The sequence below is a fragment of the Colletotrichum truncatum genome, assembly GCF_014235925.2.
Source record: "Colletotrichum truncatum strain CMES1059 chromosome Unknown Contig_0001, whole genome shotgun sequence".
In the NCBI taxonomy this organism is placed as follows: domain Eukaryota; kingdom Fungi; phylum Ascomycota; class Sordariomycetes; order Glomerellales; family Glomerellaceae; genus Colletotrichum; species Colletotrichum truncatum.
In genome coordinates this window covers 2,913,107-2,940,746 of record NW_027222398.1, presented here as the reverse complement: position 1 = coordinate 2,940,746, position 27,640 = coordinate 2,913,107, and the positions used below count along the sequence as shown (strand labels likewise).

Here is a 27,640-nt window from a genome sequence, read left to right as displayed (position 1 = left end):
CATCAAGACGGGGCCCCTGAACGTAGGATGGATCTCAAACAAGGCAGGCCCATGTTTTTCGGTCAGTCATGTTAAAATATTGTCCGGACAGACGGTGTGTGGTATTGCAGATCTCCAAACAACGTGGGATAGATGCCCAAGGTTTCATATTCGAGATATTGAATCGCAACGGCTGAAAATGAGGTGACATACACCGAGATTCTGAGAAACAGGCGTAAACACGGGGTACTTTGTCAGGAGAATCGCGTTCCAGTCACGTCTGATTTAGAGTGCGGTTGCGAGGTGATGGGCTGTGAGGATCAGTGGAGCGGGCAAAACCGACGGCGCCGCCACTGTTCCCGTGGTGAACAGTGCGCCGAGTTGCAAGGAAACGAAACGTTGTGGATGCAGGGGAGTAGCACGCCGAGAAGTCGAGGGTCGAGACGGTCGCCAAGCCTGTCGGATCCGTTGGCAACGAAGATTACGGTCGCCAGCATCCGGAGCGGGCTGGCCTGGTGATTGCTTCCTAGGCCTAGCCACCCGGAAAGGGACCTTTCCTTCATCAAGGCCTCGACTATGATTTATTTTGGGGATAAACGTATTTTCTGTCGGTGTTCCCCAAATTAAAGAAAGACACTTGCTGGCTGTCAAATTTAGAAGCAATGCCGCTTATTGAGCCAGTTAGAGCGGGGTACCATGTGCTATGTGTGCTTTTCCATGTAAGGGCTCGGTTGAAATAGCAGCCGTTCTATTGTGAGCGTGCTAGCGGTAGCGTGGCAGCAGACTCCAATCCACCATCAGCCTGTCGTGGAGAGCCGAAGGAGGATTAGCGGGCGGGGAGAGAGGCGCACGAGGATGGAGTCCCGAGGATTTGAATTGTCCGCTTAGGCGCGCCCACCCGCGATGGCAAACGGTCGAGGAAAACGGAATGGTGAGGTGACATTCTGACAAGAGGTCATGGCACAAGCGAGCGCCACATTGCACATGACATTGGACGGGTTGCAGAAAGGAAATGAGGTACTTTGACGTCCGCGGAAGAATTAAAAGTCGTGGATCCTCAATGTCCAAGGGTCGCAAGTATTCCTAGGGCCAGTGATATTGGTTTCGGAGACGGTTGACACCATGTCGGCTATCTAAGACCAGGTGCTCGTCTAATGGGTCATGACCTAGAGATCCCTTCCCCGGAATATCGGCGGTGACAAGTGATTCAGTCGAGCCAAGCATGGCGGGGATGGCTAAGTTTCTTGGCTCTCGAGATCCGCGCGCTTTCAACCGTCCCAAGCATTCCAAGACAAAGCCCAGATTAGATGTCATCGACTCAACTTGCAGCCACTACTGCTGACAGTGCTGCGAGGTCTTGGTCATTTATTTTTTGCCAAGTACATCGGAAAACTGACTGTTGTGGGTAAGCACTTGGACCGGGAAATCAGATAGCCGCGATGCCGGTAGGTTGGTTAGACAGTTGGATTCGGGGTTCGAGTAATGTGGCTCGCGTGGCGGAGCATGAGTTCATGAATAATGTACTCACGAGCTTGAGTGCCGTGTTCCGATGGGCCCACGCAGTGAGAAGAATGGCAATCTCGGGGCATAGAGTAGCATTCGCAGAAATTCTCACCAGCCACAATGTTGGATAGGTAGAGATGTTGACTAGGTGGGCGAGTTAGTACGTACTAGTACGGGCAAAAGAGCAGAAGGCCGCAGAAGGAAGGAAACGATATGGTTGCAAAACGGTTTGTGATAACTGATGAGGAAACTGCAAAGAGGACCGGCAAAGGAGCCCTCCCAGCCACTGGCGGCCCACACCTGCCGTCACTTTTGGCAGCTGCCTTCCGACTAGACGCGCATGGCGCCAGGCATCCCCACAGAGACGTGATCAGGGGTCCATCGTGGTGGTGTGGGGCCCACATTGCTAGTATGTAAGTAGTACTACTGCATGGTAGTAGGTAGGGAACGGCAGACGGTACGTACCTGCCCGTTTCTCACTCTTTCCCACTTCAACCACGACCCCCTTCGTCTCAAGTGTCTCCAGGAATACCTCGTAAGGAAGGAGAGAATATGCTCAGCAACCTTCTTTTACAACCAGGTTTACGGAGTGATACACCCCTGCACTTTCCTTCTACGATACACAATGTAGCAGCAGTATTTCTGCTTGTGAAAGTGTCTTCTCAAGAGGGCACAGACGAGATTGCATCCTCACATACCACCACCCCCATCCCTCCTCCTGTTCCAACCTCAAAACCGGTGCTCAATGGCAGGGTATCGCCAGAGGACATGAACATGGACCGGGGGAAAAAGACTTGTGGTGTCCCCTCGTGTCTTCTTCTGTCTCCTACTATGACCCCTTCTGGATGTCATCGCGGCCTTCCCACCAAAGGCCCCTGCACTGCCTTGCATTCTGAAAAGGAAGCCTGCCTTGTCAGACCCAAACCGAATGCGCCTCGTTCGGCTGTAGGATGGTCGACCAGCCATATCCTAGTTCACAGCTCCCAGAGTCGAGATGCTGATATAAAGCCTGGTCTCCGGTTCGATCCCATCTTTTATCTCCCGGCCCATTCAGTCCAATCTCATTGCAAAACATTCATCTATTAGGATTTCCTATTTCCTCTTTATTTTCCTGCCCAGTCTTCCTTTTCCTCCCTACATCCACCTCTTCGTCCTAAACGTTGCTTTCCTGGTCTTGGCTTCTACTAGTCCTCCGGCATTAGTCTGTCTCGGTCCGCTGCCCCATCCAGACGCACGACTTAAGCGCCGTACCTAAATTCGGCCGCAAATTGCCCCATACCACCTCCAAACGGCCCGCCGCTTGCTTTTCTGTCTTCTTACTCACCTATCTTTTTTTGTTTTCTCCACTTGATCTAAGAAAAGATCTCCGGTCTCCGCGAATACTGCTATATATCTTACTTTGATCGCCCGGATTCTCATCTCAGCAGCCCCGACGATCACCACCATCAAAACATAAAACATCCAACATGCTCGTCAAGACCTTTGTCACGCTAGCCACCCTGGCTCTCGCCTCCGCTGGTCCAGTGCGGAGAGCAAAAGGCCCCGGTTGCGGTACTCAACCCACAAAGCCCACTCTCCCCGTCAACGGCAATGGTACGTACCCTCACTTACACCCACAAATGAAGCTATCGCAACTAACATAATTCCAACAGGAGTTGAACTTTCTCCTCCCGCAGAGAACCTTGTTCTGAAGCACATCGCCCTCGGCCACGGAATTCAGAACTATACCTGCACGGCCAACGGATCCGACATCGTCGCCCAGGCCACCGGTGCCCTCGCAGCTCTCTACGACGCAACCTCGCTGTACCCCAACTCAGGCCCTGGCGCCCTTCCCGTCGACGCCTTCAACGCTTTGACAACGAATGCTGTCTGGGGCACCCAATTGCCTCTCAACTCTGACGGCGTCTCCAAGTTCGGTGCCTCTGCCACTTCTCCGTTCCCCAACCCCGGCGCCGACCTGCAGCTGCCGAACATCAAGGCCCTCCCGCACATCGGCGTTCACTTCTTCGACAGCAACGGCGTTCCAACCTTCAAGGTCGGCGAGGACATTTTTGCCGGCGGCAAGCTGGAAGGCATCAAGGCGCCTGCATCTGCTGACGTCGGCCCCGAGAAGACTGGCGCCGTCGACTGGCTCCTCCTCGGCGACAAGGGCGCAAGCAAGGGCATCACCACAGTCTACCGCGTTGTCACCGCGGGCGGAGTCGCGCACAAGTGCCAGACTGTTGGTCCCAGCGAGAGCGTCCCCTACGCGACTTACTACTGGTTCTTCGGGCCTAAGGCATAGATCACCACCGGGGCACTTCTTTTGGACTACGGCGTTGAATATAAATCGGGTTTTTGGGCCCAGGTGGGCAATTTCTGTTATCGAATGGTAATTTCAAATGGGGCTATTCTTTTTCATACGTTCTCTCCAAACAAAAACTAGTTCGGATATACCCCCGGCGTGGATGACACAGGAGGGAGAGAGTTAATGGGGCTTTTTTTTTTGTTATAAAAGGGGATGGGTTGGCACGAGGCAAAGGGGGGAATGAAGCTTGCCGCGATAAAATCAACCCCTCCCGATTTCACATGTATTTAGTAGGCGTTACCCGGTGCATACTCCAATTGGACTCACTTGTCGCACTCTTAAAATCATCTTGCAACTGTCCGGTGACACTGACTTGACCTAACACCTAATTCAACTGACAATATAACAATGACTTACTCGAGTACCGTTCCACAAACTTAGAAAGAGAGAGGTTCCCCCTACTTCAGGATGAGATGGAAGTAAGAAACACCACCGACAGATGTAAAAAGGTTCAGAGGTCTTGATACCTTAACCTTATCCCAGGAACAATCACACCAAGTAGTTGAACCGGTGCCGCGTGCGGATAATAAACATCAATAACATTTGAACTCTCCCCCCCCCTGTGAAACTCGTCCAAACTCAACCAAACTCTCATCTTAACAAACTTATTCTTCAAGGGGGGGGGGGGGGGGAAACAAGGGAAACCCCACCTCTCCCCCCGAGAACCAAGGCGAAAAACCGTACCCGACGACGGCGCGCTCTCGCTCTCGGCTATTGCTTCCGTCTGCCGACGAGACGAGACCACGACCAACCGCCGACGAAAATGACCAAAAAAAAAAAATTGACGATGTTATAAAACGGCCCATGCCGAGCTAACGAGATACATGGCAAACAAAAAACGTCCAGGCCAGTCCCGCGCCCTAAAAGGATGGAACTCACTACTCGTAGCCACTCCCAAGATTGCGCCGTAGGGAGAGATAACCGGTACTTCTCACCTGTTCAAAGACGGCATCGCAAAAAAAAAAAAAAAGAACGATACGAGCAAAACAAACGCTACCTACCGCTGGTCTTCGTATGCCGTGGATTCAAAGGAACATTCGATGTCGGCCAAGACTTTGCCGTCCGTCCTCAACTGAAACCTGCATGGCCTCAACGGCGAGACCTCTCGGCAGGAAGTCAAGTACGACCTTATTAATCACTCATTGGCCGCACACTTGCAATCTCGTGAGACAGGGTTAAGCGCCGAAAGGCACTGCCGGGCTTAAATGAATCAACGCTGAGGCGCAAGGGACGTAGGAAATTAGGTAAATTTGGAACTTGTTCCGCCATCTTCATTGCCGTGTGTTCATTCCGCCCATTGGGTGATCCAGTCCCCCACGTTTCGTCTTTCTGTCTTTCTCTTTCTTCTCATCTTTTCTTCTTCACTAACCCCACAGGAGCTACCTTCCAAGAAAATGCCTACATCGTCGACCACCTGTTCAAGCCTCGGGTCTTCGAATATATGAGCGCGCGAAATGACGCCATATATAAACCTCAGAAAAAGTGACCGCCAGTCTGCAATCCAAAACACCGATTTTGCATGATGTGTGCCACTGAGGCCCACATAGACGATCTTTGACAACTCTTTACCTTCTGCCATCCAGACCACCGGCAAGGTCAGCCTCCAAGGGGTTGTTGCCCTGGACGTGGCCTCCGAGATATTCCTGCGGTCGGGGATCCGAAGAGGTCCAGCCGGGGTTGCCCGCGGGAATAGGCACCTGGCCAGCACCAGCCTGTTGGGCGGCCTGCGAGCCAGCCTGGGCGGATCCGGGAACAGTGCGGACGAGCTGGCGGAAGCGGTAGACCTCCTCCAGAATCATCTTGCGCATCTCGCCGACGTCATCAACAACCTCAAAGTCGAAATTGAAGGTGGTGGGGCAGTCGGGCTCGTCAGAGGCGTCATGCCAGATGTGCAGGTAGGGGTGCTCGAGGGCCTGCTCGACACTGATACGGCTCGAGGGGTCGAAGGCGAGCATGCGGTCGAGGAGGTCGAGAGCATCAGGGTTGGCCTGAGGGAACAGGCTGGGGAAGGGCTTCTTGGGCATGAATGGCAGGTTACGGACGTATTCCTGAGCACGGGGCGAGCCGATGCGGGAGAGAGTCTCTTCGTTGGGGGTTCCAAGAATGTGCAGAATTTGGTTCAGCTGGTCGACGTAGTCGCGACCCTTGAAAAAGGGGCGGCCGCCAAGAAGCTCAGCCAGAATACATCCCACCGACCAGACGTCAACTATTAATACGTCAGCAACTGCTCAAATACAACCACGCCAACATAAGCTGGGACAGATGGGAGGAGGGAAAACATACTAGCTTTGGTATAGCTCTGGAAGCTCAGCATGATCTCGGGAGCACGGTACCATCTGGTAGCCACATATTCCGTCATGTAGCCAGCATTCTCCTCGGGGTCGACCGAGAAGCCACGGGCCAAGCCGAAGTCGCAGATCTTGAGCTCGCAGTCGGCATTAACGAGCAGGTTACCGGGTTTCAGATCGCGGTGAAGAACGTTGGCGGAGTGGATATACTTGAGACCGCAGAGGATTTGGTAGATGAAGGACTGGAAGTGGGCGTCGGTGAGGGGCTGGCCGGATCGGATGATGGCCGCGAGATCACATTCCATCAGCTCTGGAGCACAGGAGAGTCAGTATATTGCCGCATTCGGACGACGGGTGTATCCAGAGGAGGCATACCCTCATAAAGGTAGGTTTCGTTGAAGTTATCAGGCCGGGGAATGTCCATATCGTAGAGGCAGGTGATCTGTTGTGCGTACTATCAGCATTTTGTCGGGTCATATCATCTTGCAGCAGCCGAGGGGTGGGGGCTTGGAGCTTTTGGCAGAGCTTTGGGGTAGGACTTTGTGTGTGACAAAGAACTCACGTTGCGGTGTCCCCTGAAGTGCTGGAGAAGCTTGATCTCGCGCAGAGCGCGCTTGGCGAGAATCTTTTTGCTGAAAACATTTGTGACCTTCTTGATGGCGACACCTTCTTGAGTCTGGTTGTTGACGGCAGCACTGCGTAAGGTGAGGAGTCGTCAGCTTTCTGGACGGAATGGCGGGGCAGCGACAACAGCAGTAGCAGTAGCAGCAGCAGGATGAGGGGAAGAGGGAGAAGAAGGTGTTGCACGCACCAGACAATGCCGTAAGCTCCCTGGCCGAGCTCCTTTGTGACTGTGTATCGCTCGTCGACGATGAAGTCCTGGTTGAAGACTTTAAAAACCTTGCGTCCTTGCAGGTCACCCATGGTTGCGATTTTTTGGATCGAGTCTGTTTTGAAGCTGGTTTCTTTCTTGTCGGTGGGAGATGTTGCTGTGTCGAAGGTGGTCGAGAATCGAGGGGTATCTTTTGCGAGTCAATCGAGGTAAAGGTGGGGAAGGGAGCAAGGAATTCGATGCGATGCGACAGTTGCGGAACAGACAGGGTAGCGAGAGCAAGAGGAAAAAAAAAAAGAATGGTCCGTTGAGCAGCAGCAATGACAGCAGCAGTGCAGATAGCTGGGCGAAATATAGTAGAGCAAAGTGGGCTCTAGGTGGAAAGTGGAGGGGCGGTCGGAATGCAGGTAGACGTTATACGGGCTGTACACGGAGCCGGTAACAACACAGTCGCAAGAGCGATTCTCGTCCTGTATCTCCCGGTCTTTTTTTCTCTCTTTCCCGAGGAAGTGGTTTCCTTGCTTTGGTAAAAGATCAATAACCCGAAATACGTGGTAGACGGCACTTTGAGAAGTAGTTTTTGGGTAAACAGGATAAGATGGGAAAGTTGGACGGAAAAGGATGGGATGGCCAGGTACCTTAAAGGCTTACTGGGGATGGAGACACTGAAACCCAAGGCAGGCAAAGGCGATAAAAGAGCTGAGGTCAAAGGCACGAGCCGAGGGGGATGGGAACTCAAGGGAATGGGAAGGAGGGGAGGGGCCACCGCAAACGGGAGAGCGAAAGGGGGGACAAGCTGCCACTGTCACACTCACAATGGGGAGGGGCGCGGATGGTGGGCATATGTGGGCTATTTGCCTATTGGGGGCTGCCCGCTTCGCCTTACGAGGTCATCTACAGCGGCGTAACTTGCCCAGTCCAGGCCCTGGCAGCAAGGCTCTTGCAGCCCTTGACCCAACTCTGCTGGTGCTGGTGTGCAGGTACTGGGGGCTGGGCAGGTAGGTCCTACTGCTTGTGCTACAGCTGCTGCCAAAAAGTCCTAGGTATCCAGATACCTAGGTTGTCCATACCTGGCTTTTCCCAGCTTACGGCATCTGCGTGGCACCAGGGTCAGGGCGAGCTTTGGGTGCAAGGTACTAGGTACTAACTGCTGACGTTAGGCCCAAAGGGACTTGGCGGATAGAGACCCCACTCATCACCCCGGTCCCGCATTTGATTTGCTGCCATGAGCTTTCTAAAGCTTCTCATTGGATCGCCTCGAATGAGAGCTCCAGTTGCCTCGGGCCAGTAACCGCTGAGCATCGTGACTGGATGTGCAGCTCTTGCAACCGCGCGACAATCACTTTTATTTAATTTTCCTCACGAGAATTGAATATGGATCCAAGGAGCGGTCTCGGATTAGAAAGCACCTGTGAAATCAGGTTTGTCGATGGGGATCAAAGTTTGAAGTCTGAAGAGCGCAATCTCTTCTCGTCACAGCTTACATAGCCGTGATGCCTAGCGCCCTGTATTTAGAGCTATGGCCTTGGGCATTCCAGTCAATCCTGCGGCGACCTGCCCCAAAAAAAACGCCTCAGTCCTTCTGCCACTAAGGAATCAGCGATCCAGGCGCAGCATTGCATACCTAGTATCAGGTACCCAGGCCTTAGTCAGAGTAGTATGCCGATAAGCGAATGTGTCAGCTTGTCACCCCTAAGAAAAGAAGAAAAAAAGTCCCCATTCGCGTGAGTTCAAACACGCCAAACCACGATGGAATCTGCCGTCAGCAGAGTTGACTTTTACTCTGGAATCTTCCTCCCACATGGTCCTACATGCCCATCCAACCGGCAGTGCAGCTGCATCTCAGGTATGCTCAGCCGCCGGCCGCTACGGTGACACTAGCTCGGGTCATCATGTCCGCGACCGTACCAAAAGAGCTCCCCCATATGTCTATAGGGCTGAAGAACCTGAATGCTTGGGAGGCCGCTTTCAAAGCCGAATCCTCAGCTTCCGTGTTTCGCTCATCATTGTGCACTTGGCCTGCTCTCAGTCTGTCCTATGAGGTCCCAAAACCGCTGATGCAGAACGGGCGCTAGCTAGGTAGCTATCGTCCCGAACCCATCTCGCTTAGGCACCTGGAGTAGTATGTTCATCGGGGGCCATTCATCTGCGCCGGGGGTGTTGTAGATGGTCTCCATCGTCATCTCAGCTCCTGCATGTTGACAATTTTCACCAGTATTCGACCCGTAAGTGTAAATGAAATCTTTTATACGTTGTCTGTTGCTGTGGAATCAAATCACGACACGCTGATATGCTCCCCCCCCCCATGCTTTGCCTGTGAAATCTGCAATGCAGCAATGCTCATCTCATCATGCGGCCGGCCCTTGGTTTGCCCTGGTGGCCCGCCCAATCGCCCCCTCCCCCCCGGTCCACTGCTACCGCAGAAGTTCGCGCTGCAGCCGTGAGCAAATTGTCCACCGGCAACAGATTTTTTCTTCCTTCTGTGGTGAAGAACCAAATTGCTGCCGCGGTTACTACCGCATATCTCCGAGGTATCTTATGAGCCCACGCGGAGGACCTCCCTTCATGTGCCCTTCGAAGACACCCAGTCTCAAAAAAGGCCCTGCCCATCTGCTCCGTTATGCTTTCGGGTCGATGTTAGGGAAGACGTGCTTCAAGAAGTTGCCGGAAAATCTTGTGCACTGCTCGTAGGCTTTTGCAAATCCCTCGTCACCACCATAGTACGGATCCGAAACAACCTCTGGCCTTCGGCCACCTGAGAACTCGCCAAACAACATCACCTTGGCCTTGGAATCTGGGTTGCCGCGTTGCTGTAGTCTCTGGAGGTCCTGTAGGTTGGATCGATCCATGGCGAAGATGTAGTCGAACTTGTCAAAGTCGGCTGATGAAACCTATTGGTAATGCGAATCCAGTCAGCGGCTGTCGGCATCGGCGGGCGCATCTGAAAACATGGCATAACAACATACCTTGCGACCAGCGTGGACGTAGTCCATAATGCCATGGTCTTCTAGTGTCGCCATGGTGCGGTCGTCGGGAGGATCGCCGACATGGTATGCCGCTGTTCGTTTCGCGGTTCGTGTCAGTGTTGTGTTGCGAGCTCATGAGGACATATCATGACGTATCGCGCGTACCTGTGCCGCAGGAATCCACCTTCGCGATGAGGCCCTTGTATGGCGGCTTCTGGGCAATATGACGGAAGATGCCCTCAGCCATTGTCGAGCGGCAGATGTTGCCGAGACATACAAAAAGAACTGAGACTGGTTGTTCTGGCATTTTGGCTAGTTCAAAGGCTGGTGTCGGCCTTGCTATGGTGTGTGAGGGTAGTATCGCGTTGTGGAAAGCTGACAGTTGAGGTTCTCGGATGGCTGCCCCGCGACAATTCGCTACCGGCAATCTGCGATGGAGGGGCAACTACGGAGCACATGTACTGTGAGATTGTGTAATCACCACACGCTCACACTGTGGGGGCCATCCTGCACGTGAGCTGTCTCTTATTTTCTTCTTCAGCAACCTTCAAATCCCTCAATAACCCACCGAGGTCGTCAATCCCTACACTATATGACCAACAAGCATATGTGCAACAGCGGATTTCGATCTGAGTGATCGTGGCAAATACATTTGTTCGGATTGTAATGATCTGCACAAAATTCTCTGCAGAGTAGGATGCTTCTCCGAGTTCCCAAACAAGATCTTCATTCGGACATTATCTTCGGGCCTGGGTGACGACCTCCTGTTGTCTTCTTGGTTAGGTAGTGTCCGTTCCGGCGGGGCACATACCAATGAAAGTCTCCGAAACAGATTCGATCCATCGCAACGATGGTCCACAAAGCTGGGTCTTCTAGGATTCTTCGAGGGCTAGTAGACGCAAGAATAGCCTTCTCGAAGACAGCCAGACCGCATTTTACACGGCAACAATATGCAGCCTTCTCTTTCACTTTACAATGGTGGGCACCGCGAAAGCATACGAAGCAGGCACCTCGAACTTACGTTTCATTCGGTTCCGAGCTGACCGGTGCAAGCCGCATCTGTTGTGGTTGAGGCCTGAATTCGACCCTACGATGCCTGTTTCCATTACAGCCTATATGTCTCCTACCTAGCCACAAGATCATCGTCGTCTTTGACTGCCCTAAGTAAGAGCTTCATGCGGGCAAGCGATATGACGCGTTATTGAACCATACGATTACTGACTCGCGTTACCTCATTGGGGTGAGAGCAAGCCTGAGATACAGCATCACAGATCCTGCTGAAAAACATCTAGTGAGATGCGGCTGGGCATTTGAGGCTAGTCGTGGCGAAAGTGCACAGCTTGGGTCGATGACCGCCATGCGACAGGGAGCCAACGTCTTGGATTGGCTACTGCATTCCTTCAAGTTATCTTCACATTCCGCTTGCGTCCCAAAACTCGCGTTCTTTTCCGAACAACATGCGTCGATATGAACTTGGACCTAGCTCAATGCGGCCAACACTATATTCTCAGCTTGACATAGCGGCCAAGGCATCTCCAAGAGTGTGAAAGCTGTTAGTCGCAGCCATTGCCATTTTTTGAAGACAGAATTTTGATAGATGGTTCATGTGCACACTCCCTGTAGCCTATAGCCTTCTTTGCATTCTTCGGTGCTCAAGCGTATTCAGGTCTACAAATCCATGCTTCGACCACAAGTCGATGCAGCAGCTCTGGCCATGTGCACTGCGGAGACGGATGCAAGAGCATGCCACTGCCACGCTGCCACATTCGACGTACCGAGCGGCTGGCCGGGTAATAGCAGAGCGCTAGAAACCTTAAGACTAATGAAAAGGATGAGAAATCATCACTACTGGCCAATAGACTCAGCTAGTTTGGCTTCGGCCGTGGCGGGCGGTTGCCACCAGAATGTTTAGTGCCACCCAAGCAATATGAGGGATTGATAACACTTCATTCCACAATCTGACCTCAAAGATTCTCGTTGTCTTTCACACGTCTAGGTCAAGCCGATACAACGGTATCACTGAAAGCCTCCTCGACAAGCAGTGACTGATTGAAGGGCAATAATATGCTGCTTTTTAGGGTCCCGTCCGTTCATTGGATTTCGTCTTGTCTGAAGATCAAGAGCCAGGCACGAGAACACAGACCACAGTATATTGTCCGGGCTAATGCAGGAGCAAATGTGTTCTGTGCGCTTTAAGACGGGAATGTTGATTGGTCAGGCATCCTACCCCCACCTTGTGGCCTGCATTGACAGGGTCGGATGAGCTTAATCGCCTCCCCTGAGCTTCCAGCATGCAACCCCAGATCGCCGACGTCAAAATCTTTGTCGCTAGAGAATAAAGAAGGATTTACCCGGAAGAATACCAGAACACTTGGGCATGTGGCTCAATTCCATCTAGACCCAAGGCGAAGTAGATCCTTTGTGCTTCTCAGGGCCTCCCGCTAACCCCATTACCAAGACGTTTGCAGAGGGCCATCTAATACCTGGGACTCACAACTCGTCCAGAGCATCATCTAGACCCTCTTTGTTCGGAAAGGACCATGGCACACCAGCCTAGTCTCTCCGGCTTGAAACTAGACTCAGGCAACAGGAAGAGAACAGGACGAGCCAGTCCGAGCGGCCCATTTCACTGAAATGACAGATTCTTCATGCCAAGTGACGCCGTGACCACCGATCAGCTATGAGGCTGTATGTGGATGGATCCTCTAGAGAAAGATTGCCATGAGGTTTGAAGACAGCCATCCGGGAGCCCCTTAGTTTGCCTGCCCAGAGCTGCCCATCACTGTCCCATCCGTCTTGGCTTGTAACCTAATCCGGGAGTACGACACACCCGGCCCGCCGACGTAGGAAGCTAGCCAACTACCCGGCTATGCATGGATGCTTTCAATGGTTTGCCTCACTGGGGGCCTATTCCGTTCCAATGTTGGATGACTAGTTACCCTGGACTTAAGCATTATCGACACTCTTAATAAGACCGTCCTCATTCCCAGATTCCCTCCCGACTGTTTCAGTACAGCAATCAACTCACTTCTTACACTCGCTCAACGTGGGATAATCCCGAAACTTCAGAAGAAACCCACCCCGGAAAAAACCGTTGCGCAACCATCTCCAACCGCTGACATGAAGTACACCATCATCACCGCCTTCTTCGCCGCCTACGTGGCCGCAGACGCGACCACGGAAGCCGTCAACAGGCTCGCTGCCCAGGTGCCCACCTGCGCGTTGACCTGTGTTACCAGCGCTGGCCAGTCTGTCAACTGCGGCGTCACAGACTTCAAGTGCTCCTGCTCCAAGGCAGACCAGCTCACACAAGTTTTCACCGACTGTCTCTCCAAGTCCCCCTGCAGCCCCGATGATCAAACAAGTAAGTCTCCGCCGTCTTTTCACTCCCATCTCGACGCCCTTCTCCTATATAAAAGCTACGTCAGAAAGCCTCATCATACAGAGTCTAACGCATGAACAACAGAGTCCCTCGAGGTCGCTCAGCAGATTTGCGCGTTGTTTGGCAACACCCCCGCGTCTGCATCGGGTGCTGCTCCATCGGGTGCCGCTGCATCGAGTGCCGCTGCTTCCGGTGTCTCGGCCGCTACAGCCGGGAACAACGCAGCTACCACCTCTCCAGGAGCCGCAGCCGCAACCAGCTCAAAGCCCGCCGCCGCCGGCAAGGTCGAGGCTGTTGGCTGGGCTGGCGCTATCGCCGCTGTTGCCGCCCTGGCTCTCTAAAGGATTTCCACTACTCATGGTTCCATCCGAACTGTGTCATCGTTAGGACCGTTATTCTTTGAGCCTTTTTTTCATTAGGGATGAGCAACAGGGCTTTGACTTGCGGAGTTTGGTCATAAAACAAGGTTATTAAACATATAATTAATGCTCGATCAATATAAGGCGTAAATTTACAATCTTGAAAAGTCTAAGTCTAAGTAAACAGATTATGACAGGTAATTTGAAAGTTGGCTGCTCGCCGTGATGCCCTGGCAATGCGCGTGCCAGGGGCTGTTGCTCTCTACCATCTAGTTTTGACCACAGTCCCCTCTCCACCAATTGGTATTCTTCTATCGGGTATCTTCACTCCTCACCATCGGGTCTTAGCCAAGTCCAAACTTGCCCAGGGCGCTACCGTCACCGCCATCAGCGCCGTCAAGCCATCCGTGGAGGTCATCCATGCTGGCGAACTGCTGCGCGTAAACCATGCCGTCGCGCCGTCTCTTCTCAACCATTTTCCAATCCCAAGCTCCGTCGTTCTGGACGTCGCTGAGATCGACGTCCTCGTCACCAACACCGTTGGCTCCGCCCTGCCAGCCGCCGGGTCTCTGAGGGAGCAACTCGCTCGCCTCGAGCGCAACGGCAGGGTGGACCGTCAGACGGCCGATCTTGAAGACGTACTTGCTTACGCCAGTCGCGTAAATCTTCTTCTCCCACTCCTTGCTGTCGGTGTTGCTACCGGGACCCCTGCGCACGCGCGCGGTGCCAAACTTGGGGTCGAGCCACTCGGTGGGACGCGCCGTGCCCTTGGGGACGAAGTGCGTGACGATGTAAAGCCACTTCTTGTCCCACGACAGGATCCTCGACCACATCTCGTACGGCGCGTAGGCCGTGATCTCGCGGCGGAAGGAGCAGTGTACGGCGCCCAGCATGATTCCCAGGGAACCCTTGGCGGGCTTTCCGGTCCGCGGGTCCATGACGAGTTTTGTCGTGGCGTTGTGCGTCAGCTTACGGAAGCCGGGGCGGATGAGGTATGTGCACAGGTGCGTGCGGGAGACGTCGAGGTCGGAGAAGTAGGTGGAGTTGGACTTGTGAATGTTGTAGTCGATTTCCATTATGGGCGCGTGGGATTCGGAGATCATGGGGCGGAAGAGGGAGCGAGGGCCGAGGCAAGGGGACTTGCGGATGAAGAGGTGGAAGATGATTGCGTGCCACACACGGTACTGTCAAGATGCTTGTTAGTCGGGATTATTTTCAGACAGCAAGATGGGGATAAGATGGAGAACGTACGGTCCAGACGAAGGGCATGTTCTTTAGGTTAAGAAGGGCGAAAAGAAGCATCAAGATACGGCTGAAGCGCCCCGGCCCCGTGAAGAAAGTGGCCAACACGATGCGCCAATGGATCTTGTACGCCGCGTACGCCAGGCCGCCGGCACCCGCGATGCGGATGAAGCGGAATACTCGGACGGGCACGCGGTCCAAGTCCGCCTCGGTGCGGGTTGCCTTTGCGATTGCGGACGCCATTGCTGCCGTTTTCTCACACCCCTTCTAGGAAGTGGACTTCACTCGGGGTCGCGGAGAGGGCGTTCTTTTCTTGTCCGCGACGGCAGCGGCTGGCCGTCGGGAAGGGAGGACGAGCTGGCGGATTACGCCGAAAAGGAGGACGACGAGAACGACGACCCAGAGAGGTAACGAGCGGACGTGGCACCAGAGAGTGCTGGAGCATTTGGCGAGAAGGGAGGGAGAAGTAGACATGGGGGTGGGCGGCTGGGATAGTTTTTTATCCCAGATTAATGATCCTCTCTCTGTCTCTTCGCCGGCCGGGTAGTGTTGCAACACACTAAAGATAACCTACCATGTCCTTGGAGCGCAGTATTGTGGTTCCCCCCACCCAACAGAGGTGTAAAAAACCGTCTTTTCTGTTGGGTACGTGTACGGAAAGCCGTGCGCTAGAGAAACAGTGACGATGCCGCGACAAGGGAGGGAGAGGGTCCGTAGAGACCCACATGGACGGGGTTCGGTGTTAATTGGCAGCGTGGGATGTCTTGTTCGATAGTCGGTGTGTCCAATTGGAGTTTGTAGGGGAAGCTGCTGTACCTCGGCTCAGCCTTGTCGCCCCCTGAAAATTTGGCACCAAAAAGATTTTTGGGGTTTATTTTATTTAGGAGACTGGCCTTGGCCTCGGCGTGTTTGGTCTTGGTTTATGCCAACGGACACCCGGTGTGAATTAATGCCCTTTATTTCGGATGTCTCGGTACCTTGCCACTGCCAATGCCATTGGCGTTGGATTGGCTGAGTCCCATGGTTTTGGTTGCTTTTGTGAGATGAATGCCACCATTCGTCGATCTACTAAGCAGTAATTTACCGCCGACGATACATTGGATTCGTGTAGAATAAAGTCAGCTGCTAGTCCATCAAGTCCTCTGGGGTTCATCTCTGGAACGTTCATAGTGATGCATTGCTCCGATTTCTAGCCAGGATCACAAGCCGAACTGACAACCCCTACAAACGCAAGGGTAGACTGTCCGGCTTCGTGGTCCGTGAAGCCCGTGCAGCCGGGCCCGACCCGGAGGTTTCGGCTCCAGAAAACGGCATCCTCCGAAAAGCAAGTATACAAGTTGTAAATGGGTCAAAACAAGCTTATAGCGGATTAATCTAGCGGGACTGCAACTAACAATTATCATGCAATCGTTGCGTACACTAAATCGGCTATGAAGATCCGTTGCATTTGCAAAGTCCATCCCAAGGCAATCCTGAACGTCAGCCCGGAAGAACATGATTGGGGCATTTCTGTCCGTACCTTGGCGTCAGCCATGGCTATGCTGGACTTGTTGGATGTATGGCGATTGGTCTGCCTTGCAGACATCTGAAAAGCGAGCCAGATCCACGCCATTTTTGGCCATGCTCGTGACGACAGATTCACTATTGGCGCCATGTCTAAACATCATCTTCAGGACCAAATTTCCGGGAAACAGCGCAATTTAAGCTTGTGTCCTGCGCGGAATCATGCGCTTCCATCTCTGCCTGAAACTAGACCGTCAGTTCCCCAACTTTCGGCGCCAAACCGTATATCTAAGACCTTATAGGATCTGACCGACACAGATGACCGTCGCAGCCTGATTTGACTACTGAGGCATACACCAGACAACAGCATTGGAAATTGATCCATTGCACTAATCCCCTGACTGAACTATGCCAGCGTTAGAAGAGTTAACAATTGGCTGGATTTGCGCCCTGAGCACTGAGTACGTCGCCGCGAGAGCACTACTGGATGAGGCCTACGAAGATAGTGAAGATCGCGCACCGGGCGATGATAATGACTACACCCTGGGGAGGATCAAGAACCATAACGTCGTCGTCGCTGTCATGCCTGATGGCGAATACGGCATTGCTTCGGCAGCAGGCGTTGCCAAAGACATGTGCAGAACCTTCACCAACCTGAAAGTCCATCTTATGGTCGGTATAGGGGGCGGTGCTCCCAGTAAAAAACATGACATCCGTCTAGGCGATGTCGTGGTCAGCACGCCACGCGATGGCAACGGTGGAGTGTTCCAATATGATTTTGGAAAAACCATGCAGGATTGAGAGTTTCAACCGACTGGATTCTTGAATCAGCGAAATTGGACCCGTCTAGCATCCAGACGATTGACAAATCTGGTTGGTCGCCGTTGGCGTTGGCTAGCAGAGGGGGACATGTTGACACTTTCAACTTTCTATTCACGCTTGTACATCCTACAAAGCGCTACGCGGAGACAACATCCTAATCCTCGCCTGTAAAAGGTGTCCTGATACCAGATGGCACGTTTGTTTCTTTCTACAATCGCTGGGACCCATGGAAATAGAGTCTACACGTATGAAATAGGCGTCAAGTTTTCACAGATAAATAAACTCTAGCGGATCGTCAGACATCATCAGAAGCGCACTGTGGTTGGACTTATTATTCATAAAAGTCGCAATGCGAAGTTATCGATATGGTAGTCTATATTGTCTTCTTAGCTACGCCTTGGAAAACGCATTTCAATGATCATTCTTTGTTCATCTATCGTCCGTATGATTTGTGTTTGTCAATTTTGTGACTTTTGAATTTCTGATCTGGGTGCCCAGCGGAACTTGCCTGAATCAACGATCGAATTCTCAACTCAATTTGTAAGACTTAAACACGAGAGTTGGGCGACAGGGGTGCTGTTGTTTGCTCTATCAACAAGGACATTTGACTTAGTCGTGAACAAATCAGAAAATTTGTTCAATTAAAAAATTCTCAGAATGTGTAACGAGGTACAGGTTCTATAGGTATTTGTGCGTAAGGGGGTAGCATTGAGTTTGACAAATTATTCATTGAATTTTGTTACATAGATTCTGGCTACATTCGCTCGCACAGTCTCCTCATTGAGCCGCAAACTTCTCATGGAGATACAAGCCTTTGGATATCAGCTTTGTGTGGTACATCAATTAAGTGGAAAAGCTTTCCTATAAGTTCTTGGCAGCTTCAAAGATCACCATTCATTCTGGCAAAAGTCACTCTCGTCACATTGGCCAGGTTTGCATTTCCGCACATACAGAGGACGAAAAGTAAGATTTAATAAGACATCTTGATGCCCCCAATTTTACTTGCCAACCAAAACTTCATCACAGCCTTTGGGTTATGCATTGATCTCAGACCGCATACAGCTCGTTGACACCGAGGTCACAACACACAGATTAAAACATTATGTCAGGGCCTCTGGGATTTACCTCGAATCCCTATGGCAAGATAACACCTTCTTTTTTCTTTTATCCAGATGCCATTCCGAAAGCGAACACACCCATAACATGGGGTGTCGAGGATCACGAAAAGATACCTGAGACATGGGTTACTATCACATTAGGCGACGGGAAAAGATTGAACAACCCACAAGGCAACTTTCCATCCGTTGCTTTATGGAATGAAGAGGGCGAACCGATCGCCAGATTCACCGGCAAAGGTCCAGTGAAAATTGGAAAAGGAGGCCACAAGACACAAGTAATCCAGCAGACCTTGAACGGAAGAAAAGACGAAGATCCTGGGTACATCATGCTCAGCGCAGACGAGGACGCCATATGCATCGCCATGATTCAGGTATCAAACGGCAGGCATTCTTCAGTTTTCTTTGGAGACACTGGATATGTGTGCGGCCAGACGTGGTACTACAGCTCGATTCGAATGTCCGAGCAACATATCAACTTTCTCGCCCCAGTGGACTCGCTTTTGAACTCGAGATGTGCTTGGCTGGATGCCGACCACTCCGGTGAAATCAATGCACGGGCGATGAGCTATCACCTAAGAGACATGATCCCATCAAATGACAAGCTCGCACTGTACAACTTAGCGGATCACAAGTACCTCTGCGGTTCTACGCGGCGCTTCGCGTGGTGGAAGAACTTAAGGCCAAACGGCAAGATTCCGTTCTTCAACCCACCCTTGGAGTACATTGCCGACAGCGAAGATCGCAGAAAAGAAGGTGCAGATAAATTTCCGACTCTTGCTCTCGATGATATTCACTACAATAGGGATGTATACATCGAGCAGGGAGAATCTCCCGATGTTGCAAAGTACTACGAGAAGCATCCATATGCGACAAATAGGAAAAAACGGAATGCCAAGCTGCAGCTGAGCAAGAGGCAAGGTTCAAACATGGACACGGAGCGGATTATTGTGACAGAGATTCCCGGCCAAACTGCCCGAGAAATCTGTGAGGACCCAAACTCTGCCGGTTACGACATTGCGTCTTACGTCGACATGAAGTACTGCGATCTTTCGGAAAGAAAACTGTACGACTTGTGCAGTGGCACCATCACTAGCAACTGCTTCGACGCCAACAGCACGGCATTTGTAGGTGTCATCAACGCACGAGGTGAGAATTCTGCTCCACTGAAGGAGTACAAGGAGCGAAGTCATTGGAAGTGACAGTTTTGAGCTTGATTGACCTTCAATTAAGGTCTGATGACCTTTGCTTCACAACAAGCATTGTAGGGCAGTGAACGGGGCGATGTTCATCCGTAAGAATATCAATAGTGATAATGGCTACCATTTCTTCTATATCACGGGAATACCAGCACATTCGTAACTTATGATAATTCTGACTTAGTACAGAATCCGCTGCCCGTGTTATTCAAGTTAGTTGTTTGTGATGAAGGGCGGAAGTTTCAAGTAAATTGCGCTTCGTGGACGGCTTAGTCTCTATGGGTATCTCAAGGAAGTGGTTGAAGCCCCCTTGATGATAAGCAAATTGCAGCACAAGAAAGAGCCAATATGAGTCAACTCAGGGTCATATACAATTTACATCCTGCTTACAAAGTCGCGATTCTCTAAAAAGGAGGCAATACCCCTTCTTCTTCCTCAAGCTGAATGGTTAATCCTACTAGGGATTAGTAGAAGAGATGCTGACACCGTTTGCCCCGCCACTAAGTCCTACCTAGATTAAGTCACCCAGCTTCTGAGGTGGCGAAGCAAACCTTCTGGGCAATGAGAGCTCGTCAAAATGTTGTAAAGGAACGTAACAAAGTCCTCCGATTGCATACAACACCGAATGGTGAATAATATGGCGCAAGGCTTCAAAGAAATTCGATATGGGCTCATAAGAGACACTTTATACCTATTAGGTACCTTTGTGGTCTAGCACTAAATGGGCTAGTAGGTGCTGGCTGCGAAATAAGCCTCTTTTTTACAAGGAACTAGGCTAGCTGCTTGTCAGATTAACTTTTATCTCCCATAATTGTTACTCCATTAAAAGAACAAGCCCATTTCAAAATAGATCATCACGTCTTAATGCTTGATATGAGATGTGATACAATGCCGTCACAAAGAGCTGCTATCGTGGAAGCTCTTCGGGGAGTCACGTGATAACCTGCGGACCTGAAGTTGAGATTGTTGTTTATACGCTTAATAGTGGGCATCAGCAGCTAATAGAAAGAAGGCAACGTTCCCACTTGAGAGAGTGATCACTGTGGTTTCGGAGTATCCTGTTCGTGGCAACTGCATAAAAGAGGGTGTTTTAGCTACATATATCATTTCCTTCTGAAAAATAAAGTAAGCTGATTGCCAAAAGAAGCAGGCTTCCGAATTTTCCCGCACCTATCACCCTCCTCCCCCTCCTCCCCTCCTCCTCTTCCTCCCCCTCCTCCCCTCCTCCTCCTCCCCTCCTCCTCCTCCCCTCCTCCTCCTCCTCCACCTCCACAGTGATTAGTCAACTCATCACTCGTGGTCTTGGCAATGACCGATCGCGTCCTGGTGCTTAGACGCGTCTGCACTCAGGCAGCAGCTTTCCCGTCTACAAAACGAACTGCTTGTCTCCCGCAAGAACCCCATTTTGGCTTCCCCTGTCTTTTACTCTCTCAGATACTCTCTCAGACGACGCTTTTTAAAGTAGAGCTATTCAACTACGATTCTCCAAAATCACACATCCTTTTCTTTTACTTCTTGCAGTCAATAACGAAACGTTCCGCAACTGCCCCCGCAAGCCCTCGACTTCCCAGTCCGTTGAAGACGCAATGTCTGACACGATTCCACCGCGATCGTACGTTGAGGGGAACGCCGCCAGCGAGGAAGAGGTTGCTGTTCTTCGCAACTCCCCGTACGATGAGCACTCGTCCTTTCACGAGCCGTGGTTCACGGAGATTGCGGCCGACCAAGTTCCTCCGTGAGTTGTATACCTTATATTGTCGAGTTCTACGGGAAGGCGGTGTCATGAGAAATGAGAACTAAAACTTCATGCGCTACCTTCAATCCATAGAGAACACACCAAAGGAGACGGCCGAGCATTCCAAAACTCTATAAGACTCGAGCCAACTGCCCCTAACTTGCTGTCTATAAAAAGATAAGCACCGCCGATCGCGTTCAGTCTTGGATGACTGTCGTACGAAGTACGAATGAGCTGAGAAGGAAGGCGCATTATATCATACTAAGAGCTAAAAAACAACAGGGGCAGTCAGGTAGGTCTGTGGACTTTCCTACACCTCAAGGAATAGTCCACACGCAGCTCTTGCTTTAAGAAAAGCAATAGTCTCCTCCTTGCTCGGCGGCTTTCCGCTTAAGGTCAACGCGATCCCCAACGAGAACGGTTTTATTACCGATGGGAACTACTAACCATAAAAATACAAGACTTGAAGATACATGCGGTCTAGAATATCTTTACTCGACTGGCTCTTTTCAAGAAGCCAATCTCGTCGTGTCGGATGCAAATTCTAGTGTAGGCATCGTCTCTGTGACTCAAAGCATTATGCCTTCATGGTTAGAGGCTGGCAATTCGGATAGCAACAATGTTTCAATTCAGCTAGAGAATCCCGAGCCCCTTCAAGATATTGGGCTTCACCTAGGAGAACCCCTTGGCGACACATCTTTTTCGGCTTTTGATTTAGGCACGACTGAATTTACCTATGGAGATGGTGAGGCGGTTATACCATCCCTTCACACGGTTGACACCCAAGACTACTATGATACTTTTCCTCTGTATGTCCTTACGCTCTGTCTCTGAGACCTGAATACCATACTAACATGCCCCAGTGATACCAAGATCGAGCTGGCAGAATCGAAGGATTTTTGGTTCGTACGTAACGGCGACAGCTTCACATGTAGTATATGCGGGACAAATATTTCTAGACCGGATAATTTCGGACGCCATTTGAAAAGCAAGAAGTGCAAAGCAGCATGGGAGCATTTGTAAAATGTACTGCGGAAGAGCGTCTTGCACATGGCATTGTCAGAAGAGGGTGGTCGGCTGAGATGAAGAGGGATGTAGGTACTACAATGTTGTCTCAATGGAACTTTTCAGGTGGGAATCAGGGATGCGAGACTGAGTTATAGTGATAAATGAGTGCAGACGCAGACAGCAGTTGGTTGATCACTCATCTAAAGGAACCAATTGACGCTGAATACTATGCTTCAACCATAACGACCATCGATTACATAATGTGACATGAACTTTTACATTCTTGAGGAACGGGGGTTTAGCCACTTCGAAAGATCTTCTCCATCTCACCTTGCGCCAAGCTTGTCCTTACGTCGTGACTTACACCATAGGCTCTTGCTATAGAGAGAACTCTGGGAGAAACTGTGAGGTTTGCTCCTCTATCTGCAAGTAGCTGTGCGACCTCTATATTATTGAACACCAGAGCCGTCCAGAATGGTGTAAGCTCTCGATCCACAGCCTTAGCTTCCAGGTTCGCCCCAAGACTGGTTAATAGCTCCGCCATCTGAAGCTGTCCGAATCTCGCAGCAACCATCAGGGGAGTTTCACCATCACCTTCGGGCTCCAGGTCTGCCCCTCGACTTGCCAAGAGTCTCACTATCTCCATACCCTTCATGATATCAAGATGTTGAGACGTTCGAGGTATAGGGCCTTCCCAGATGCCGGATGTAGCCGCGATAAAAAGTGGCGCACGGCTGCTCCCAGTCGAAAGATTGACATCTGCTCCTGCATCGAGCAGGAGTCTCACTACTTCTATATGGTGCCCTTTGACAGCGGCTGTCAATGCCGTTTCAGCCCCCGATGGACTTATCGCGTCGGGGCTCACGCCCTTCTGTATGAGTAGTTTGACGGCATATTCGCTGCCAAACTCAGCAGCATACGCCATACGTGCAATGTCCCGACTCTGCAGCATGTGACTGTCCACATGAGCGCTGATCGGGGTAGACAGCAGGAGGTCTATCACTTTATTATTTCCTGCTCGAATAGCACGTTCTAGCGGGGTACTCCCATAGGGATCACGCATGTCGACGTCCAAATCTAGTCTTGATAATAAAGCCTCGATGACGTTGCATTGATTGCATTCTGCTGCGCGACTGAGAGGCGTATAATCTCCCTGTGGTCGGTGAATATCAAGGTCCATGCGTTCCAGCAACAAACGGATCATTTCGATGGATCTGTTGGTAGATATTAGGTAGTGCAGTGGATTTTGTTTGTTGCGCAACCAGGTGTTGACGTCGACGCGGGGGTTTTCCAGGACGAGCTTCCGAGCAAGGGCGATGCTGTCGTCCTGGTGTAGTGCCCATTCGAACAATCGATGCCTTAGTGATGGTAGTGCGCTACGAAATTCATCCAAGTCCCAGAGTGGCAAGCTGTACGTGCCGTCATCAACAATCTCCCCGAAGGCCAGAAAGGTAACCGTTCGCTGAATGGCTTTTCGTAAATCGACTTGGTAATCTGGTTGCAGCGAAGCTCCAGGTCTCTCAGAGTCAAATGCTATGCCGAGAAGTGCAAAAATCTGATCCCTTGAGTCGGAAGATTCGCAGTGACTGAACTTCTGAAGCAGGGTGCAGAGGCTACGGTCGTTGTTCCACCATGAATGCTGTCGTAATGGGCCTGGCATGACTTCAAGTAAAGCCTGTGAACGAGATTCGGTTGTCAGACCCAGAAGAGACGGCATAAGTGCGAAGGCTCTCGTTGGCACTGCGGTCCACGAGCACTGAATTATGGCTCTCGACGCATTGGCAGCTTCCTGCACAACCCATACTCTCCGGAACCAGGGTCTTTGAATCAGTTCCTCAAGAGCTTGCTGCCTGAGTGTGTAGAAGTCTGGATTGCTGCGCTTCATGTCAGCTAGCAAGAAGTGACCTTCATCTTGCCAAATCTTAAGGGGTTCAGGGTCGTCCCGTCTTTTTGGACGAAGCCTAACCCTTTTATCGAGTGTTTGGACCGTAGCCAAAAGAAGATCAATTTTCGGGGTTGTGGAACCAAGCCATATGATAACCTCTTTTGCTTTCTTGTAGATGAACCCCATTTTTGCTACCTGGTGGGTGCGCTCGTAATCATCTTTCTGATCGATGCATATGGCATCCACCCAGAGGATGCGGTCTTGATCCGGGAGCCGTAAATGATGCAGAGCTTCATGCAGGTTGGCGGTAATAGGTACGTGCTTGTTGTTTACGACAATCTCGACGGTCCGCTTTGGGTCACCCCATGTGTATGAGAGGGCTTCATAGGTGCCATCGTGCTCGTCTTCGAGAGGCAGTGGTGCCTCATACAGCTCACAGCGAACGGGACTGTCATCATAGTATCTGCGAGCTTTGAAAAGACGAAGTAGACGGATGTTATTAGAAGAAGGTTCAATGTGTTTGTATTCGAGATTGGACATGGTGTTTTTGGCCGCAAACAGAATGAAAATTTTGAAAACTCACACGATCAGGAGCTCGGGTTGGGATCTCTGTATCTGTATGGCAATTGCTGAGCTGAAGGCTGGGCGACGATTGCGGGGTAAGTGGGCTAATACTAACATGCTATCTATTTAACGCGATTGGTCAATACTAACTGTCAGAATCACACCCGAAAGTATTTTTACAGGTCAGTTGTTTTTCCGCTTTAAAGCGATGCGCAGCTAAACGTATATGGAAGAGACTCAAGCTAGTTACTGGGTGCTGACAAGGGCATAGGTAGATACTTAAACCCTAAACCTGCCTTGTACCCATCTTGTGATCGCCCTTGGAGGCCTAAGGCGTTTGCGTATTATAATTCGGCATCCTACTTATTTTAGGTATCTTTTGATTCATGAGTGCAACTATCAGTAAAAGGGAAACTGTTGAAAGTTTGGTATGAAGTCTTGAGCAACTAATTGGTGGAGCAGTTGATGAGATACTACATGTGTTGGAATCCGTGATATATTGTGCGGCTTATTGCTGCCCTTCCGCAACGAACAAAGTTTCGATCACTAGTAGATACCATAGTTCACTATCAAAAGTAAAATATCTTTGCGAATTGGGCCATTGATGGAACGCTTGGATAGCGGAGACATCTGATCCTCACTTTTCTTCGAGTCTAAGATACATTAGATTCCGTACCTCACTATCCGTCCCTCTGGGTACTTTATTGTTTCACATTTACCAAATCAAAAGTTTTGTGTACTTGATATCAAAGAAATCAGTCACTGGAGTGGCTTCTCTCGAATAAACAGCGAACTAGCAGTTGACTTCTAAAGTGTCAATCAAGCTCCAATCATGAATATCATAGCATCCATTGCATCAATACTACGGCCAAGGTGCGTATCGACGTGCGGGAGTTACTATTAAAGTTGAGGATTTCGCCAATTATGCCTACTCTTGGCATTGAGGTCTTTGTAAAGCATGCTCCAAACGGGATACTGGCGCGAATGCTGGGCTTTTAACAACTCAGATGGATTTTGGGTTTATGAGCATCACTCGATAACAACTGTATGTCAGGCAGAAACTAGTATCAGATGCGATGCTGAGACGTTGAAATGAATTTTACAGGAGCAGTCAACGACATTCTTTCGTCAGATTTCAACACGACAAGCATACGAATTTGTCGGAACTAGAAGTTTCAAGTAGGCATGAATGTAGATAAAACAAACTGCAATGACAGTCAAATACATTGATATCCAATATATGCATCACGGTCAGTTATGACAGATCTAGGTAGGAAAGCAGCTTGATCGGGGATTTTGGCTCTTGGGAAGTTTGCCATCGTAAATCGCCTGGATTCTTCCATCGTCGTCGGCGTATCTATGTCGCCAGCAGACTTTCCTATGACATAACCACATACCTTGTCTTGTGGGAGATTAAGTGATCCTTGTAGGTGAGCAGAAACGGCGAGGGCAAGCCAAATGGGGCGGCTGGCTGTTTGCTGAACAAGATACGATGTTTTCGTGCTTGATCCAATAATAGTAATTCACGGCGGTATGTTTGAGATGTTTTCAAGTAGTCATAATACGAGAACGGGAATTTTGTCTGGGCTTCCAACTCCACTGCGCTTGGTTGGAAATCTCCCGAGGTTCTGATGGCCAACAAATGATCTGACTGACCAAGAACGCTAGCCGATGTTGACCCTTGGAGTTTTCTATTTTTGCCCATTGATTCCAGTCACGATAGTGTTTCAAAAAATTAAAAGTATTTAACCGGTTAGAAGAAACGCTGAACGCCATGTTTCACCTCTATATTGATTAATCTTAAAGAGCTTACTTTCTAGAACAGGGGGAAAGTCCACTAGCCATGTGGAGGATAGGTGGGGAATGACACGGGAGGCTCACCGTCCACTGCGCCTTCTGTATTTCAGCGGGCCTTCTAGACCGCCGTGTACTACCTAATTCAGTGTTTCAATGTTTCAGCTATGCTAACTAGACCGCCCGGCTTCCGGACCGCCATCGACAAACCCTGGATATGACCGGCGTGATGGACTAGAAATCAATGGAAGCGGTGATAACCTTATTCGGAGAAGAAAAAGAGTTGTCTTGGTGTTCTATGGGAGGAAATTCACTAAATGAATAGGAGTTACTGTACAATATTTTTCTCCCATATCGGACTTGAGCTCTATTCTAGTCAGCCTTTTCTGCCCTGCCAGCAACCGGGAAGATGGCCGAGGAAGGACCAAAGACGGCGTGGTCTTTGGGCGCTGCTAATATGTAACGGTCATCACAACCCTCGTGGTGGCTTTCAACGTCGGATTAATGCGGTAATGAATTCGGCTGATGATCCAAGCGACAAAAGATCGTGAGTGTTAAGGGATGGAAAAGTGGACTAAGAGGAGGGCCCGGCGTTTTGCTATCCGGGCAATTCCCCACTTTAAAGCCGGCCGAACGGTATTATTAGCTCGACAGGACGACCACCGCAATTGAAAGGCCTAGTGACCGCTGTAATTAAAGTTAGCTCAACTCCCAATGAACTATTGATGTGCCTTAACCGCATCTACGATGGTCACTGAGAGATGTTGGTCCCCCACTCAATTTGGCATTAGCTCATGGTTGTGATGAAGATCATCCGCAACCTTCCTTGACGAACATCATTATGCAGATCAGAAGTCTCCGAGCGGGAGGTGATCTTGTTGACATCTTCGAATCAGAATGCAGGGAAAGTTTTAAGTTGGCTTAGATCCAAGACACGGTCGTCAATAGAACGGTTGAATTATTGTTGGAAAGGTGCATTGGCCAAACGAAGTCATTTCTGAACGATTGACCTGTGTCATTGTCATATGGTGACGGCATGTCAACCCAAATGACTTGCAGCGTTTAAACACTCGGACAGCTTACGGCTCCCATTTCGATGGGCAAGTTTGCACCGAAA

At 50.6% G+C, this 27,640-nt stretch overlaps 10 protein-coding genes across 10 annotated transcripts; 5 read left to right on the top strand and 5 right to left on the bottom strand.

Annotated features, from left to right (window-relative positions):
- Positions 1 to 2,948: 2,948 nt before the first annotated feature.
- CTRU02_200771 (malate dehydrogenase) lies at positions 2,949 to 3,766 on the top strand (the record flags this gene model as incomplete). Its single annotated transcript, XM_036718784.1, has 2 exons — positions 2,949 to 3,075; positions 3,135 to 3,766. The coding sequence occupies 2 exons, from the start codon at positions 2,949 to 2,951 to the stop codon at positions 3,764 to 3,766; spliced, it is 759 nt and encodes a 252-aa protein (XP_036589784.1).
- A 1,628-nt stretch (positions 3,767 to 5,394) lies between these two features.
- CTRU02_200770 (CMGC MAPK erk1 protein kinase) lies at positions 5,395 to 7,041 on the bottom strand (the record flags this gene model as incomplete). The annotated part of the gene is made up of 5 exons (XM_070203740.1): positions 5,395 to 6,035; positions 6,113 to 6,427; positions 6,493 to 6,559; positions 6,680 to 6,812; positions 6,878 to 7,041. 5 exons carry the CDS (start codon positions 7,039 to 7,041, stop codon positions 5,395 to 5,397), a joined length of 1,320 nt encoding a protein of 439 aa, XP_070062322.1.
- Positions 7,042 to 9,567: 2,526 nt separating this feature from the next.
- Positions 9,568 to 10,222, bottom strand: CTRU02_200769 (Low molecular weight phosphotyrosine protein phosphatase; the record flags this gene model as incomplete). Its single annotated transcript, XM_036718782.1, has 3 exons — positions 9,568 to 9,840; positions 9,916 to 10,025; positions 10,081 to 10,222. 3 exons carry the CDS (start codon positions 10,220 to 10,222, stop codon positions 9,568 to 9,570), a joined length of 525 nt encoding a protein of 174 aa, XP_036589782.1.
- A 2,813-nt stretch (positions 10,223 to 13,035) lies between these two features.
- On the top strand, positions 13,036 to 13,638 carry CTRU02_200768 (uncharacterized protein; the record flags this gene model as incomplete). Its single annotated transcript, XM_036718781.2, has 2 exons — positions 13,036 to 13,279; positions 13,382 to 13,638. 2 exons carry the CDS (start codon positions 13,036 to 13,038, stop codon positions 13,636 to 13,638), a joined length of 501 nt encoding a protein of 166 aa, XP_036589781.2.
- Positions 13,639 to 14,000: 362 nt separating this feature from the next.
- CTRU02_200767 (capsule polysaccharide biosynthesis protein) lies at positions 14,001 to 15,141 on the bottom strand (the record flags this gene model as incomplete). Its single annotated transcript, XM_036718780.1, has 2 exons — positions 14,001 to 14,840; positions 14,908 to 15,141. 2 exons carry the CDS (start codon positions 15,139 to 15,141, stop codon positions 14,001 to 14,003), a joined length of 1,074 nt encoding a protein of 357 aa, XP_036589780.1.
- Positions 15,142 to 15,154: 13 nt separating this feature from the next.
- Positions 15,155 to 15,343, bottom strand: CTRU02_200766 (uncharacterized protein; the record flags this gene model as incomplete). The annotated part of the gene is made up of 1 exon (XM_036718779.1): positions 15,155 to 15,343. One exon carries the CDS (start codon positions 15,341 to 15,343, stop codon positions 15,155 to 15,157), a length of 189 nt encoding a protein of 62 aa, XP_036589779.1.
- A 1,466-nt stretch (positions 15,344 to 16,809) lies between these two features.
- CTRU02_200765 (g-protein beta wd-40 repeats containing) lies at positions 16,810 to 17,202 on the top strand (the record flags this gene model as incomplete). Its single annotated transcript, XM_036718778.1, has 1 exon — positions 16,810 to 17,202. The coding sequence occupies one exon, from the start codon at positions 16,810 to 16,812 to the stop codon at positions 17,200 to 17,202; it is 393 nt and encodes a 130-aa protein (XP_036589778.1).
- Positions 17,203 to 18,325: 1,123 nt separating this feature from the next.
- CTRU02_200764 (uncharacterized protein) lies at positions 18,326 to 19,540 on the top strand (the record flags this gene model as incomplete). The annotated part of the gene is made up of 1 exon (XM_036718777.1): positions 18,326 to 19,540. One exon carries the CDS (start codon positions 18,326 to 18,328, stop codon positions 19,538 to 19,540), a length of 1,215 nt encoding a protein of 404 aa, XP_036589777.1.
- A 1,583-nt stretch (positions 19,541 to 21,123) lies between these two features.
- On the top strand, positions 21,124 to 22,295 carry CTRU02_200763 (uncharacterized protein; the record flags this gene model as incomplete). Its single annotated transcript, XM_036718776.1, has 3 exons — positions 21,124 to 21,272; positions 21,734 to 22,081; positions 22,136 to 22,295. The coding sequence occupies 3 exons, from the start codon at positions 21,124 to 21,126 to the stop codon at positions 22,293 to 22,295; spliced, it is 657 nt and encodes a 218-aa protein (XP_036589776.1).
- A 283-nt stretch (positions 22,296 to 22,578) lies between these two features.
- On the bottom strand, positions 22,579 to 24,705 carry CTRU02_200762 (HET-domain-containing protein; the record flags this gene model as incomplete). The annotated part of the gene is made up of 1 exon (XM_036718775.1): positions 22,579 to 24,705. The coding sequence occupies one exon, from the start codon at positions 24,703 to 24,705 to the stop codon at positions 22,579 to 22,581; it is 2,127 nt and encodes a 708-aa protein (XP_036589775.1).
- Between the last annotated feature and the right edge of the window lie 2,935 nt (positions 24,706 to 27,640).